Source organism: Rhipicephalus sanguineus, chromosome 1, assembly GCF_013339695.2.
Source record: "Rhipicephalus sanguineus isolate Rsan-2018 chromosome 1, BIME_Rsan_1.4, whole genome shotgun sequence".
Lineage (NCBI taxonomy): Eukaryota > Metazoa > Arthropoda > Arachnida > Ixodida > Ixodidae > Rhipicephalus > Rhipicephalus sanguineus.
This window is the reverse complement of record NC_051176.1, coordinates 255,784,445-255,801,492: the sequence shown is the minus strand read 5'-3', so window position 1 is coordinate 255,801,492 and position 17,048 is coordinate 255,784,445. Positions and strand designations below refer to the sequence as shown.

The 17,048-nt window shown below is 44.3% G+C and overlaps 1 protein-coding gene across 2 annotated transcripts in view; it reads left to right on the top strand.

The window, feature by feature from the left end:
• Positions 1–15,270, top strand: part of LOC119378340 (terminal nucleotidyltransferase 4B) — a 72,030-nt gene extending 56,760 nt beyond the window's left edge. For both annotated transcript variants that reach the window (XM_037647510.2, XM_037647514.1), the window contains exons 7-9: positions 7,396–7,519; positions 12,215–12,376; positions 13,141–15,270. In XM_037647510.2, coding sequence (XP_037503438.1) covers positions 7,396–7,519; positions 12,215–12,376; positions 13,141–13,576 — 722 coding nt within the window. In that variant the 3' untranslated portion in view covers positions 13,577–15,270. The remainder of the gene's footprint in view (positions 1–7,395; positions 7,520–12,214; positions 12,377–13,140) is intronic.
• The last annotated feature ends 1,778 nt before the right edge of the window (positions 15,271–17,048 follow it).

Here is a 17,048-nt window from a genome sequence, read left to right as displayed (position 1 = left end):
AATTTTGATAGGGGGCAAGCTTTGCTGCTTAAGAAAAGGTTACATTGTATTAACAAAAGCTTCATATTTTTGTGCATGCTCACATGCATATGAGGATTGTGTTCTGTGTCACGGCTTATTACATTGTTATGGTGCTTATTTAGGTATGATTCTCCTGTGTAGTGACATATTTATACATATTTTATTGCAAATGTGATTGTGCCAGCGATATTAGGGGGAGGGGGACCATGTTTGTTTTCGAATTGCTTGTAATCTGTGGAATCAGACCAAATCGTGGCAGCCTGATGAAAGCAATTTCCTTGCATATCGTGCATTCTATGGAAGCTGTAGATGCAATTTCTTCTCCAAGTGGCAACTTAAACTGTTTTCCATCTTGAAAATTCAGACTCACTTTACAAGATGCTTTTTCAGAGATTCAGTTCGGGAATCCGTTGTCTTGAAATCTGTTTGATGTTCATACTTTGCACATCTTATGCAGCTTTTCATTTTTAGTTAGCAAATGGAGAATTGTTAAACAGAACACGCCTTGGTGTGAGGTTTGTTCCCTTAAAGGAAAAAGTTAAATGAGCTTTTGAGAGCAGTTTTTTGTTTGGGTCCTTAATTTAACAAGTCACTGATAATTGGAGACAAATATAAGCACTGTTACACTTTTAAAATCGCAGTTGACACCTTGGCAAGCTCTTTGTGGAGCACTTCGGTGTATGTCTTGTGAAGTTGTTTAATTTAAAAAGTACAGAAGCACAAATACAAGACAGGATGCCATCACTGCTTTGTATGAAGCCAAGTCCATTCATTTCAGCCATTGTCATTTCTATGACAGTGTGTCTCATCAGGCCCTTCTGTGCCAGAATTGCCTATCTCAGAAATGTAGTGGCATTGCAGCCTGTTTGGAGTGAAGATGAAAGCTTTTAATGCAACACTGCTGGCTGTACTGCCCCCATCATTGAAGGAGCTGGTATAACTCAAAATGTCGGGTCTTTAAGTTAAAATCCTTTACATGATGCTAATCCTACTTATATCATTCAAGTTAACGTAGATTGTTGCATTTCCACGATTTACTTGTGCTATCTGGCATGCACAGTGAAGAGAATGCTGCTTCATGTATACAATACATTTGCATTCATAAATTATATTCTAAAACTGTCTGTTGCCTCAATGCTAACTCAGCTATACAGTACAATGCCACGTTTCTGTCGACTGCTTCTATTAAAACAGGAAGTAGACAAAATTGATGCACTGTACACTGCTCTAAAATATTCTTATTAATAAGGGCTGTTGCAAAACTCTGAAACTATCTTAAGTCGGCTTTGAGCTAATACATATATTCAGTTTTGGATATCAACTTGTATGGTCTATTGAGTTACAATATGTATTAGTTGCAAGGTAGACTTGTGCTCCAATTTTTCAGAAATGAAAAAATTAGGGTGCTATATGAATGAATGAATTGAACCTTTATTTTGCAGGAGAGGAAGGCTCTCGGCCGCAGGTTGGGAATAGGTGGGGAAGGGGTGGTTGGGTGAACAACATAAGCACAATAAACTAACATCAGTTCGTGTGAATTCGTTTGCGGTAGAGGTCCAATGGAGTCGCTCTCGTGTGAGATGGTCGACGTCTTCTACACCACTCAAAACAGGCCACTTATACTAGCATAGTTCGCAAGTGCTTTTTGCGCTTCATCATTAGACTGTAGTACGTTTCCTAAAGTTCTTATGTCGTCGTGTGGCAAGTGTTGGATGCGTGTTCTTCCTTATGAGAAAGCTGAGCAAATCCAAATTAGGTGGTGTAAATCTGCTCTGCATAGTTCTTGACAATGTGGGCATTGAGGAGAAGTGTTTGCAATTGCTTGTCTGGGTCTAATTCATTTGTCAAGTACATCTGGTGTGTATGCTGCATTGGCCATAACCTTATTCAGAAATATCTCTTGCTGGCGAGTAAGTCCGCCCTTGTCGCTTAATAGTGGTGCTGGTGTAGCTTGTAATAGCTTTCGTTTACTGTCGGTTTTCAATTTTGTGCGAATATAATGCATAAATGCTCTGCTAAAAGAGCCTGCGCACAGCATTTCTAGGTAGGGATTGAGGTCCTCCAGGTTTGGCAATGTATGGGTCTGTTCAATGAATAGTCAAGCCCACCCGCTTGCGCGCCGACTGCATGAGCGGCTTAGTTTCCCCCGTCCGTGCCAGTGTGTCCCGGTGTCCACAAAATTTCCGCATAGATTCCGCAATCCTGTAATCTCTTTAACGTTTTTCTAATATCGTTGGCCACCACATCTTCAGTCATTGTTGCTGTAAGCTGAGTCACCGCTTCGTACGAATCTGTCGGTATATAAAAGCTGTTTCGAAGACTCTCGCTTGCAGTGTTCCCTGCGTCAATCGGAGTAGTGTTGATCGCTCTCCATATGGCCACCAACTCTTCATGTAAGGGTGCACCACCATGAATCTGGCAACTGTGATAGCCATTGTAGCGGGATGCGCATGTGCTGACCCAGGCCATACTAGCTTGTTCGTGTATGATTGTTGTGTCAGTGTAGAGTAGATGTCGATGGTGTTCTCAGGTTTTCTGAGGCGCTGCCTTTGCTCGAAGAGTTGCCTGGTTTTTTTGTGCCTAGCGATCGGGCGTTGTTTTCGTGTGTTCAGCGGTGCTTCCCATGGTGGTGCTGTGGTCGTTTTCTCGTTCCCCAACCGCGCATAAACTCGATTGTCCTATGCCATGATTTGTTTGCCTCGTGGTGTTTTCAAGCCGACATCGCATGCGAATTCGTGCTTCATTGATTGTGTCCCTTATTGGTGGTATCAGCACAAGCTTGAGCGGCTCCTCGTTCCTCAAGTTCTTTGGGAGCCCAGCTATCGTACATCACCCTGTGTAACTTTTCGACGTCACGGAGGTCTCGATCAGAGAACTCATACACAGGTGCCCCATAAAGAATCCTTCAGACAGCGACTGTTTTGGCTAGTGTTTGGGACATTTTCTGTCTTACTCCACCGTGTTTATTGGAAATGCGTCGGACCATGTGCAGCATCAGGCTCCACATGCGTCTTAAGGCTCGGATCCATTGCTGGGGACTGTTGCAACTAGCAATCTGTGCTCTGAGGACCCTAATTTGTTCGTTGGTAGATGTAATATTGCTTTCGCCGATGTGTATTGTGATCTGCTTGCTTTCTTTCCGTCCACACTAATCAATTCCGTCTTTTCTGGCGACAGCTCCAGTCCGAGGTTACCTAATCTATCGACGAGGGCGAGGATAGCTGCTTGGAGTTCAGTTTGCATGCTCTGCTCGTCGGGATAATCTGCCACTTCTGTCCATATTGTGATGTCATCCGCGTAGATAGTAAAACGGGCCGATGTTTCTTGCTCAAGCCTTTCTACCACCCGTGTCATGGCCAGATTAAAGAGCAAAGGACCGAGGATGGAGCCCTGGGGTACACCCCTATCCAGATAATAGGTCCTCGGACTCCATCCCGGTGCTTTGCCGTGGAGTCTGATTGGTCTGCTTTGGAGAAAGCTGCAAATCCAGTTATATTCTCTTTGGCTGGGATACCTTGCTGCCAATTCTTGTAGTATAGCCTCTTGTTTCACGTTGTCGAATGCTTTGCGCATATCTACTGCAAGAATATAGTCTGGCATCAGTTTGCGAGATTTGCGGTTGATTACTCTGCGAAGTAACCCCAGGCAGTCATGTGTGCCCATGTTCAGCCGAAAACCTGCCTGCGCAGGGTGTAGTCCGGGTTTCACATATTCAATGTAGTACTGTATCCGCATGTTCAGCATTCGCTCTTGAGTTTGCAGACTGTTGAAGTCAGAGCTATTGGTCGCAGATTCTCTGGCTTTGTATGGTCTTATCCCGGCTTCGGTATAGGATAGATGAGCGAAAGTTTAAGTGAATCGGGGACAAGGCTGGATTCCCAGGATTCATTAATGATAGTTAAGTTTTTTTAGTGTTTAGTCGCTGAGATTTCGAAGTTCTTGCCAAGTCACTCCATCGTGTCCAGGAGCGGACCCTTTTTGCTCTGGGCCAACGCTGCTACAAGCTCGCCTAGCGTGAAGGGTGTGTCAAGCTCAGCTTTATGGTCGTCTATCCTGATATACAGCAGTTGTAGTGGTGGTGTTTCAGCAGCATGCGGGAAGAAAGTATGAATGACGCGGTCCTCCAGTGATGTGGGCTCTTCCCGTAGGAAGAGTTCTGAGAGAGGAGGCACACCTTTCTTTTTTCCAAGTAGGCTCCTGAGAATCTGCCATAACCTTTTTAGGCCAGGTTCTCAACCCAACTTTGCACATGTATCGTGTCACGCGTCTGCTTTGAGATTTGCAAGATGCATATCCATATGTGTCGCGTTGTCATTGCATGGGATATATTCCCTGGTGTATGGACGCACCTCAGCGACTGCAGCGCTGAAACCTTCGAAATCTGTAAAACGATCCTCGGTAGCCATTTGAAATTTTTCCCAATCAAAAACAAGTACCTCTCTTTTCTCTCTAACCTTTTTCCAATTGAGCGTAATAATGGGTAGATGATCACTTCTCCATGTTGTCAATTTAACTTCCCACTGCTGCGCAAGCCTGGCAGAGGCTAATGTCAAATTGGGTGTCGTGTCCTGCTGCTTCGTGTGTAGCCCTATACGGGTTGGCGTGTCCAGTGAGGTGCATATATTCAAAGTCGACATTTCTATTACATCGTGGAGTACGTGCCCTCTCGGATCAGCCTTGGTGTCGCCCCAGGTTGGATGTTTGGTGTTGAAATCGCCGCCCACTAAGATAGGAAGGCTTCCCGCCTGTGCCTCTACCTCATGCAGCCATTCAAAGGAGTCGTTCCGATCTTTGCTCGTTAAAGGCCTGTAGTACGCAGAAACTGCAACCATTGGACGATGTCCTAGTGGGCTTAGCTTAACTGCCACTACCTCTCTAAATTCGTTACTTAGGTGTGGAATTTGGAGTTCGGGAGCAGTGCAGTCTTGCCTAGCTGCACGGCCTGGCCGTGCAGTTAGGCAAGCCTTGCGCTTGCTGATTTCCTTTGCCCTGATGTATGGTAGCTTGTTGGAAGGTTCGGTAACCTTGAACTCTGCATGGTACTCTTGTCTCCTGTAGCAATACGACAAGAGGTTTGAGTTGCTTAATTTGCTGTCTTAGTGTGAAACCATTCTGCATGAAGCTGCGACAGTTCCATTGAATGATTATAGGTCGTGTAGCCATATTTAATCTGCCGGCTTACACCGTTTAGATTCGTCATCTCGAGTCTGCAGAATTTTGTGGATTTCCGTGAAAAGTGTTTCCATCTGCATTTGTATTGCATTAGTTACAGCATGAAATTCTTCCCGTAGATTTTTTTTCTAACCGCAGAGTCTCTGTGTACCTTTCTTGCCTTAGGATGCTCAACATCTGTGCATATGCAGAGTCTTGAGCAGTGACAGGCTGTGATGCTGAGGGCATCTTACTCTGCTGGGACGGCACAGCTCCGGTGTAAGGCAGCGTTTTGGAATTAGCTGTAACTTTCTTACTTGAACGCCCGATGCGACTTTTTGATCGACTGCATTGTGCTTTAGCTGTTGGTGAAGGTTGTTCACCTTCCCAAGATGGCGTTCGGGGTTGTATATCTCGCTGCTGTGGTGTTAGCCGTTCCAGCAATTCCTGTAGCATGGCTCTCAGCTCTTTTATTGGTTGCTCATGTTCATCTAATAGCACAGGTTGCTTGGGGATGCCCGCTTGTGCTTTTTCAGACCAGCTGACTGTCTTCTGCGGTACCTCTGCATCATGCCTGAGATTCTGAAAGTCTTTCGGTGCACAACTAGGACAGGCTGAATTTAGTGATACATGCCCCTGCTTCTGACAGGCAACACAGAACAGCTCTTCATCGCATTCCGTATTTTCAGGATGTTTTCGACTGCACTGCTTACAAACTTCCTCTGAAGGGCAGTACTTGGCAATGTGTCCCAATCCGTGGCAATTATAGCAGGCTATGATATTCAGTTTGTACTCGTACACCCTTGTGATCTCAGTCAAATACGGGCCTCGTTGGGGGCGATGGCGTATTAAACGTCAGCAGCAGCATGTTCATCTTTCCAAGTCACCGCGTGTCAAGGATAATGGCCGTTCCACATCTCAGGTGGTCCATGATATAGTCGATAGTCTGGTCAGGATGCGCCTTCATAACCCCCGGACTGTTACCTGCTCTGTGTCTGAACTCTTTCGATGCGCACTTCATACATACGAACTCGGCCGCACGTTTTCTCAGTCAATCATGTCAGCGCTGTAAGCGGTTCTACATGTTCTTCATCCCTCACTGTAACCTTTATGCAGTTCGCTGCAGGTTCGTAACGGAAGATTGCTAATTCTGCTAGCTCCCAACATTTAGCCGTCATCTCTAGCGCAGCTGTTATAGCCTGTTTAGGTATGTCATGTACATGTACCTTATTAAGTGGCCTGATCGAGAGAGCAAAATGAGGTCGACTTACCCGTTCGAGGCGAAGCTGCTCGGGCTTGACTTTCCGGATTGGTTTCGACTTGGTAAACAGAGACCACTCTACGTTCCCTTCGTCGTCGCGCGTCTCTGGCACCCACGTTATCGTTGCTGATATCCTCGGTATCCATTTGGTCGTTTACTGGTGGCCTTGTCTTCCTGGCCACCTCCCTCAAGGGGCGTACTCCAGCATCTTCTGCTGCTACTCGGCGTTCGCTTGGCGTTCAGTCGTCCTCGGCGTGCATCGCTTGACGCGCTGTCTGCATCCTGGAAGGGCTGCTGTCCAATTTTCCGGCCTCTCTCCTGCTAGGTGAATACAAAGCTCCAGCGTTCGGTTCACTCGAGTGCGAGTGGTGTGGTGGCATAGGTGGCATAATGATGGATTCACCGGGCCGGCATCGCCAGGGCCGCACTCGAGTTGGGCCTTCGCGCTGTTAAGCCTAAGGGAGCAGTCCGCCGTTCAAGCGCTCGTCATAGTCGAGAAAAAAACAGCTGCTGATGCTTCGAAAAGGCAGTGTACACTCACCAAAAACGTTCAGAGTTACCCATGTTGTCGATTTATATGTACCAATTTTTGTAGTTCACAGGCACACTTGTTAGCCTAGTTTTAAAACGTAGGCTAGCTTCATTTGTTTGATTTGCCACCTTGGCGGCTGCATTTTGATGTGAACGAAATGCAAAAATGCAAAAGCGCTCCATCCTGTGTCCTTTCTGAGTTTTCGTACGTATCGCGCTTGTTTCATCATGAACCTTTACCAACACGCCCAACTCGCAGTCATCCTAAAATCCTACTTTGTTGTAGTGCACTGAGAAATACTGCATTCACATACATTTGCTGCCATCATTATCTGACTCGCACACCATTAAAGTGTAAAAAATTTACTGCATCCCACATGATTTAAATTCTAAACTGTTTTTTTTTTTTTTGTTGATTTTTTTTCTTTCAGGTAATGACATCGGTCGTAGCTCATATGGTGCATTGACAGTGAAGAAGGCATTCGAGTATGCTTACATGGTCCTCAATCAGGCAGTGCACTCATTCCATCCTGCTACAAGTGACCCAAAACAAAGGTTAGTGTATCGGATCTTTGGAGTGGTTTGAGTTTTGTTCGTTTCACTAAACCAACTTCCGCCTCAGTGGTACAGTGGTGACTGTGCTCGGCTGCTGACCTGATGGTTGCGGGTTTGGTCCTGGCTGCGGCAGTCACATTTCAATTGAGGCGAAATCCTAGAGGCCCATGTACTGTGCGATGTTATTGCACGTTAAAAGTACACCAGATGGTCAAAATTTCTGGTGCCTCATAATCATTCGTGGCTTTCGTGGCCCCAATCATTCGTGGCCCCAATGTTTCATTAAACCAAACACTAATGGGTTGTCTGATAATTTGTGTGCAAATCCCTTTGCATCCTAGCTTTATCTTGAGCCAGGATGCAAAAGGCATTATGAGAAAATCCGATTTGAAATACCTGCAGCACTTGCAAAAAAAGAGGTGAATAGAAACTATGTACTAAAATTTATCTCATTCATAGTTTGTCCCCTCATGATTTTGTTTTGTCTATGTTTGCCGTTGATGCTCAGTCATATTTAGCTTTTGTATCATCGGTGCTGTAACAGTACTCAACTCATTCCTGTGATCGATACTTAATATCTGTTGTCTTCACGTGCACGCACACAGTTATCTGGCATTTCACTGGCATACGAATAACAATGATGGGTTGGTTTACGGTTTCCCGACATATTACGGGCACGACTGAACACCATTTACGATGCTACTTATCCAACCAGCGTTGCCAGACAACTTGAAGCTGCCAGAGCTGTTTTGTTCTGCCCATAGCAGGAGTTGAGTGGCGTCGTGCCAACATGGTGCATTTGCCTAGAACATTGACGAGTCCAAGTGCTATGCACAGTTACGCTGTCGCTGTCAGTGCATCGCTTTGGTTGAAACTGCCATATTTTTTGCCATACCATAAATGTGAGTAAAAGCACAGTAATAAAACAGCTAGCAGAATGGACATACTTTTGCTATGTGGGCAGCGCAACACATACGGAGGGCTAAAAGGAACGGACACACACTGGTGCTCATGTGTGTCCGTTCCTATAGTCCTCCGTCCTGATCGTGCTGCCCACATAGCAGAAGTATGTTCAATTACCAACTTGCCCAGCTTGCCGTTTCAATTTAGCAGAATGGTTCATTTTTCTTAAGGTTTATAATAGACAGCGATGTGCGATGACTGGACTGGGTCTCCTTATGTACATTTACCATGTCGAAGCATGCTCCCTTCTGGTAAAAGCAGGTGCTAACCTTTTTCTGAATGTCTTTACATGGCAGTTAGTAATTTAGTTAAATTGGGTGATTTGCTGCAATAGCTACTTAATCTATGATGCACTAGCCATTGGGTGTCATAAAATCGGTAGTAAAAACAGGAAAAGCTGCGATGTTTAAAGTTCACTTGAGAAGTCAAACTTTGTCTAAAAGGTTTGTTGCTTCTTTGAGATCCACAAGTGAACTATCTTTCAAAATAAAGGTGGGGTTGAAAAGGCATAGGCAATTTGTACAGATCACGGAAATATTTATGGCGTTGTATTTTGAAGCGTGGGCATGTTATTAGAATGTGCAATACTGCTAATGTTTCTTGACATTTGTCACAGATAAGTTGTTCTTCCTTCGTGAGTAGATGTCTGTGTGTGTGCCCTATTTGAAGCCTTGCTAATGTTACAGCTGTAAAATGTCCTTGGTGATAACATGTTTTCTATTCTCAGAGAAGGTTCAAAGGGACACTAAAGGCAAATGTTAAATCGATGATTATTGTTGAAATAGCATTCTGTAAACCTCTTAGTGCTTGTTTCGTGCCAAGGAAATGCTTATTTTGAAAGAAAATCTTGTTCTAGTGGTCTGCCATGGTGTTAGCGTGCTTCAAATCACCTGCCTTTACTTCCCGGCCGCCGAGGCTACAGTTTCTTGCGCAACAGCGGTCATCAACCTTGCCAAGACGCAGCAACGGGCCACTCCGAAACTGTATAGTTCACTGTAACTGAGCTTAGCTTGGCTAGCAGCAATAGTAGAGTATCAACAGTGTGAAAATAGCGAGAGCCAAGCCCACGCAGCAGTATGCGATACCGAAACTCTGAAACTACCACTGAGACGCGACCACGTTAGCGAAGCACAGCTCGGCAAAAACGGAACTTTTGGACCACTCGCGGCGTTCCCCATGGTGACTCCAAGACGTTCTTTTTTCCATGAATCGAATAGAAACAAACAAGCAGCCTTTTATTACGTCTTGTGATGCACGGAAGGTTCTTTTTTTATCGCATCTAGTTTGATTACTAGTGGTTAATTGTACTTGGGACTCTTGACGTCGTCGGGGTCACTTCCAAAATGTCCCACTCGTGGCACACATTGTGTCCTACATTTACCTTAATTTCTCTATTAGTATAGTACTGCTGTTGATAACAGTGACGTCTTAGACGTTCTCACACATTGAGCTTTCACTGTGACATAAGTTATTTGCCTTTAGTGTCCCTTTAATGAGTTGCAGTTTATTCTCCTTTGTGTTTCTTTCATGTTGCCATTTGTGATTCGTTAACTTGAAGCCCATTCCTTAAGTGTGCCTTTATTTTTGAAACAGTTTTTTCTATTAGCTGTAGGGGTGTGCGAATATCAAATTTTTCGAATACGAATCGAATGCGAATATCCACCTTCGAATATCGAATATCAACGGAAAAATGCCTCCACAGTAACAAATTTTATTTAACATGTAGCTATTTGAAAAAAAAAAAAAAACATTAACAGCCGGACTGGCAACACAACATACACTGCTATCTCCAGAACACAATGTCCAGGCTAGCACAGAGCACATCACAACACAAGCAAATATCACTGCACAATGAAAGTAATGACTAGATGTTATCGTGAAGAAATATGAGTTGCTCCACATAATCAGGCAGCAGGCGCTCCCTTCTAACAGAGACAACCCCCCCCCCCCCTGCCACTGAAAAGGCACGCTCCCTTGGAACAGAAGTGGCTGGTATAGGGAGGTACATGGGGCAAAGCTTTGCCAGACTGGGGTATCTGAAGGTGCCTACAGTCCGCCACCAGTCACGTGGGTCACTGTCTTTCTTCAGAAGTGGTCCCGCATAGTGAATGAGTGGTAGTGCGGCACGTTACAGCCGCATAATATTGAAAATGTACGGTTACATTATCGCCAACAGCACTGCACGTCGGAGATGCACCAGCAATAAATAATACGTATTGGGGCGCTCGTCGCAGGCAGATATCGTGCCTCCGTGTGCTTATACGATGTTTATCGCTCCTCTCGGTAACGTGTTTAGCTATACAAACGCAGCAGAAATGTGGAAGAAGAGTTATTTTATGCATGATAATCGAATCGCATATTCGAATTTTTCGAATATTCGAAACTTTTCGAATACACGATTTTCGAATTGAATACGAATATTGCGATTGTAATATTCGACGAATATTCGAAACTTTCGAATATTCACACACCCCTAATTAGCTGCATGCTCATCTGCTTTTTCATTCCCCGGGATCCTAGTGCAATTTGGAACCCAGCAAAAATGAACAGAGTGGCCTTGACTGTCAGAACAGTGTATGCAAAATGTTGCCTATAAGGGTTCGTCAAAAAATTTCAGAGGGGTTAGACCCCCTACCTCCCAGCTGTGCCACTGTTTCTTTCCAGTTCAGAACTTGACTCCAGAGACCTACAGCCATAACCTTCCATTCCAATATTCTGTGCTTAACCTGAAGTACTCCTTTCATTCGGTCTTTTGTGTATCGTGTGTACCAATTCCTGCAAACCTCTGTTTTTTCACCTGTCTTTGCACTCCAAACTTCACTATATACTGTATTTGCTAGTATAAATGCAAAAAAAAAAAAGCTACATCATGTCATCATTTCAGCACAAAAAAAAGGTAATTTGCCATTTCTTCAACATTCAAGGAGAGGTGTAATGGGCAAAAAACAGCGCGCAGACGGACGGGACGAAGAAAGGTATACACAGAACAAGCGCTTGTTCTGTGTATACCTTTCTTCGTCCCGTCCGTCTGCGCGCTGTTTTTTGCCCATTAGTATGTATCACCAACTAGCCCATCTTTCAGTCCTGCTGCAGAGAGTGTAAACATTCCAAAAACATAATGTACCCCCCCCCCCCTCTCGCCAGCATAAGTTTGTCACATGCTGTAAATGTTAAGCCTACTGATTACTTGGTTGAACATAATGTTAAAATATATGTATATAAAAACACAGAATTCGAGCATTTTTGTAACACATGAACTGGTACCTTAAGTATGTTTTAGGCACTGCGTAGAGGTATCAGGTGCAAGAACATAATTATTACTGCACATTGCTCTCTTATGAATGGCATATCTAATTAGGCGATTAACAAAAAAATCTATTTTTTAAGGTAAAATATTACCCGCCACGGGGTCTCGTGGTTATGGTGCTCGACCGCTGACCCACAGGGGATCGAATCTTGGCCACGGCGTCTGCATTTTTGATGGAGGCGAAAATGTTTGAGCCCCGTGTACTTAGATTTAGGTGCACGTTAAAGAACCCCAGGTGGTCAAAATTTCCAGAGCCCTCCACTATGGTGTCTCTCATAATCGTATCGTGGTTTTGGGATGTTAAACTCCAACAATTACTATTATGTAAAATTGTAGTCCTACTTAATCATACCTTAAGCATACAAGGACTTCATACATGACGGTATGCATGTTGCTTCTACTAATAAATGGTTCTATTACTGCAGCATACTAGGCAGGATCATTCGAGTGACTGATGAAGTCATCCAGTACCGTCAGTGGATTCAAGAGAAGTTCCCTGTGGACAACAATGAAGAGCTTTCTGCACTTCCGCCTCCTGATTCTGAGTGCACAAGGCAGGAAGCCAGCAATAGGTCCCATGGAAAAAGGTGAGTTGATACGAGTTCATGCTGTTTTGAAAAGCTTTCACAAATTTGTCTAGGAGAATGGGAAGCTGTAGGCTTAAGAACACTGCTATGGACTTTGACATTCTTACCTTAGCCGAGCCACAAGTAGAGGCATGAAGGCTTGAAGAATCTGTGGAAAGGGCAGAGTTAATGTTATGACCTCCTGCGGACTCGTAGGTAGAACAGTGCCATATTTTTCTTTGGAACTAGCAGAATGACTTAGTTCGTCGTTGTGCTGTTGTTGAAATTTAATTCCTTCAATCAAAGACAATCATCATTGGATAGCTACTCATCCATGGAATGTGCACTATTGTGAGACCACATTTTCTTATTTGGACATTCTATTTCTGCCTCCAATCAGGTTGCACCTATGGGTGCCGATAACTACGTTGGTTGAAAGTGGTTTGTTGTACATACGAGAATTTTTGGGGATTGATTCCACCAGATTAAACATTCATGACTGTTTGATATTTTTAAATTTTTTATGTAGGTATATTCACATTGCACGAAACCAAAAATTTAATTCCCCAAAAGCATTCCCAGCATGAGAAAAATCTCTGGATGTGGCGCCATGGGCATTGTGCTACTGCTGAGTGCGGTGCTCATTGAGTTAGAAGGCACCCTGCATCATTTTGAATGAGCACAAATGTGGTTCAGATAGGTGAAATGATACAGTACTTTGTCTAAAATGAGACAGCCGATTGACTTGCCGTAAACAGTGGTGGGCACTTATTTCTTTTTTGCAGGACGGGTGGCACCAATGAGGCCGACAACAACTCACCTTCCAGCGGACCATTTGGGGGTAGTCCTCAGCACAGCTCGGGGTCAAGCGTTAACAGTGACAGCGTGAGTGGTGGGGGGGCACTTGCCAGGAGTCAGGGGACGTGCACCAACGGCGTGGCTGCTGTGTGGGCACAACAGGACTCGGAGGCACCCTGTGAGGCTGGCGAGCAGCTGGTTGATGGTTCCCAGCTGGCCACCAACCGCACCTTTTTCCCCAAGCAGCGCAAGTTCTCCTCTGGCACTCCCGAGGCAACCGAGCAGCACAGCAGCTGTAGGGGCTTCTCAAACAGCAGTACCCGGCGGCGGCAGCGCAACTTGAGTCGGCCTGCCCGTGAGACGGTGCTGGTGGCACAGGGCCTTGTGCACCGGGACATGTACACAGTTGCTTCCTTCAGGTAGTGCCAGGTCTTGCCTAGACTGCTGCGGCTGGCGGCATGCAGCCACCGACTCTGGGACCTTGCTCGGTTGTGCCATCTGTGCACCTTTGGTTTCACTTGTCTGTGGGCTTTTCTTTCTTTTTGCTACAGACTTGTTTTTATGTTCAGCGAAGTTATTTATTAACTTTTTTTTTCTTGAGGAATGAATGAGTTTGTCTTGCATGTATGCTAAAAGAAAAAAAAAGAAAAAAAAGTAAAAATTCGATAAAGTTGAAATGTAAAATTGCACAAAAAAAAAATTTTGCATTTATGCAAGTGCAGCCTAATGCTGGGCTGCCACTTTTAGTTTGGCTAAGTAAGCATCTGTGCTGGATTAGTTCCATCGTTTTTTTTTCCCACCCTTGTGTATGTGTGCGATTATGAATGAGTGGTAAAATTATAGATTTTTCAAAGAACTGTATTTATTCCTATTTGTGAATGTAATTATTGTGGTTTTGTCTGTATATAGTGATGACAGTATACACATCTACAAATATATTGCCATGTATATTTTTTAGTTTCATGAAAACAGTGCTCGTGACTCTGTACATAATCATGTTAATGTTCTGCCTGGTGTAGATGGTGTACATGTTTTTAACCGATCCTGTACTCTTTCTTTACTAATAATGTACAATGTTCAAAACGAAAGCAGGTCACTCAATGGTTTGAGAGATAGTTTGGATTTTTTTCTGTTTACCCTTATTTTCGTGCACTAGAACTGCAGCTTTTGGTTTTAAGTGTGCTGGAGCACGTGCCTGCAGTTAATATGTTCTGTGCTGACAAGAACTTTTCGTTCCTGATCTACTGCTATATGTTATTTAGGATTTTTTTAAATTGAATCCACAAAGTGCTGTGACATTGAGGAGTATTGTGTCCTTGAAAGATGTTTTTTCCATAGTTTTTTGTGCTTACTGGCTGTGTATACAAGTGTTGTGAAGTGCTCAAAACATGGTGCTTCATGAAGGCCTTGCACAATGTTTCTCAAGAAATGGACGCTGTCCTGCTTTTTCCTTTTAAGTCGCCATGTTTCATCTAAGGTTCTTGAGTGGACTCTCATTGGATGTCATAATTTTTGTGTGAAGTGTGCCATCTCTTGGCAGTGTCATGTTGCGCTCTCTCAGCTGTGGAGATGGCTATCCAATGCAAGTGGATGGTGGCAGTTGTTAAAAGGAGCTAGTCCATGTTTTGTGGTGTGCCAATAGGATACTGCCTACCAAGCTGCTCACATGCAGTGTGATTGTTTGCCTCACAATTGTCTGTGGTGGCACATTTCCTTATACCAGGCAATTCACTTTGCGACTGCGGCTATGGTGTCCAGAGGGGCATTCACTGCTCATGGTCATGACGTGAAAGTGGTGATGCTCGTTTATGGGCACCTACCTGGACATGTTGAATACAAGGTGAATGTGAAATGGCATAGCAGCCACATTTAGGCTGCTTTGCAGGAACTTCTGATGTGTATATTAAGTGCATCTTGTGGTTTCCATTTATGTCAAGTCATCCTAGTCACACGAATGTGAGTTTACAGTACATGTTGCCACTGTGTGTAAAAATCAGTTGTGTTACTTAAAACTCCCAGCAAAGGCATTCATAACTATGCACTGTAACTACATTTTGCTGGGAGCTCTCATAAAAAATGTTTCAAAAGAATAAACAAGACACATCATCATGACTTAAGATGTCTCTAGTGAAATCCCTGTCAGAGAAATGCTGAGCATTTGAAATTGGAGCTGTGTGCATGTGCTACTTCTCCAGCCTACATTTTGTACAGATGCTTGAGCTGGCATGAGCAGATATATTCGAAAATGTTGGGCCTGAGGCTCTTGCCTCGATGGTTGGGTAATATAGCTGCCTACAAGGTATCCAGAACATGGAAACTAGAAAAAGAAACTGCGTTTTCTTGCAGCTTGTGGAGAATGCAGTCTTGCATAGTAAGCAAACATGTACAAGCAATGCCACGAGCAGTCTCGCTCCTTTGAAAAAGTTCAAATGTGGAGTGTGAAGTTATATTCCAGATCACCTCTGATCACATCCGTACACTTTGTGCAACGGCGAGAGTAGGCTTGCAGGGCATTAAGTACAAACACAAATGTTTTTCCTTTATGAAACAGCTGTAAACTCCATAATTATGGCGTGAAGCATCACTACCTCAATAATAGAATAATCACATCACCTTTAAAGTGGTATTTAAAGAGAAATAAACCTTTCAGGAGTAAGAGGAGTGCCACAAGGTTCTTCACTTGTGGTGAAGTGATGTAGCTCCATGGAGTTGCTTGTGGAGGTGAATGTTCATTCTGGAGCTAGGAAAGTTCTCCCATAGCTCACCAGAGTGGATGTTTCGGCACGTTGGTGAATCCATAAGTATCTTTATACATACGCATGAACCGGACGTAGATGAAAAACCACAGAACACACACATACGAATTTTTTTTTTTTGCGACAGCAGTTGGACACCCCCAGGGTACATCTTTGCGGTCGGCATCGGTGCCGTGAGGTTCTGTATAAAGTCAGAGTCGATAACATTGCCATGTGCATCATATGTTCTATGCGAGAGTGGAGAATTTTTAAGGGCTCGTTTTTTCTTTGTTAGGCAGAACGTTACTTAGAACTAATTAGAACTAATGTATATTCTGTGAGGGTGAAAGCGTACGAGGGCTGCCGACGACTGCTGTCAAGTGTCAATGAAATGCACCGGCCATCTCAGTCGCACAAAAGGTGTATGGAAGGGTCCCGAACTAGGGGGACCTGCGTGTCTCCGGCAGGAACTCCATACTTTGACCGGCCGGGCATGGTCGCCCGCGATCACGCATACTGTATCTTTACAGGGATCAGCAGAATGCTCATACCTTTGTATGTGTTGTTCTCATCGCAAAGTTTGCATTGAACACTAGATAGTGATGGTCACGTCGCTTGCTGCAGCAGCAGAGTTTCTTTATGTGAATGTTTTGTTGAGTTACGCTAGGTCGCATGCTAGGAGTGCGAGCTGCTAGCCTTACTTCGTATAACATTCGAATTTTTAAATGTGAAGCATTTCTTAGCCAACCAAAGGCACTTTGACCATTTCTATCCATCTTTCTATGTAGCAGCCTACATCTGGGCACTCTCATGGTCCTCTCCTTAGATAAGTATATACCAAAACTGGCATAGGAGGCCATGAGTGTGTGATGAACATGACTCGCAGGTCATGACATCAATAATGTGACTTGCCTGTAGCGTATGTCATGCAACCCTTTCCACTAGTGATGTATGGCACATAACACTGCCCATGGTATACGGGTGTGTGCCACAGGCGATTGTCTATATCAGCCCAAGGACAGTGAGAATACACTTTGGAAATCTTGGTGATAGCGTTAAGGAGCCTACGTTGCGGAAAACTCTCGTGCTGGTGTCTAGGGCGTCATCGATGAGCGCAAAACCACGATGGGAATAAAAATCACAGCTCGAGTCGGAATCAA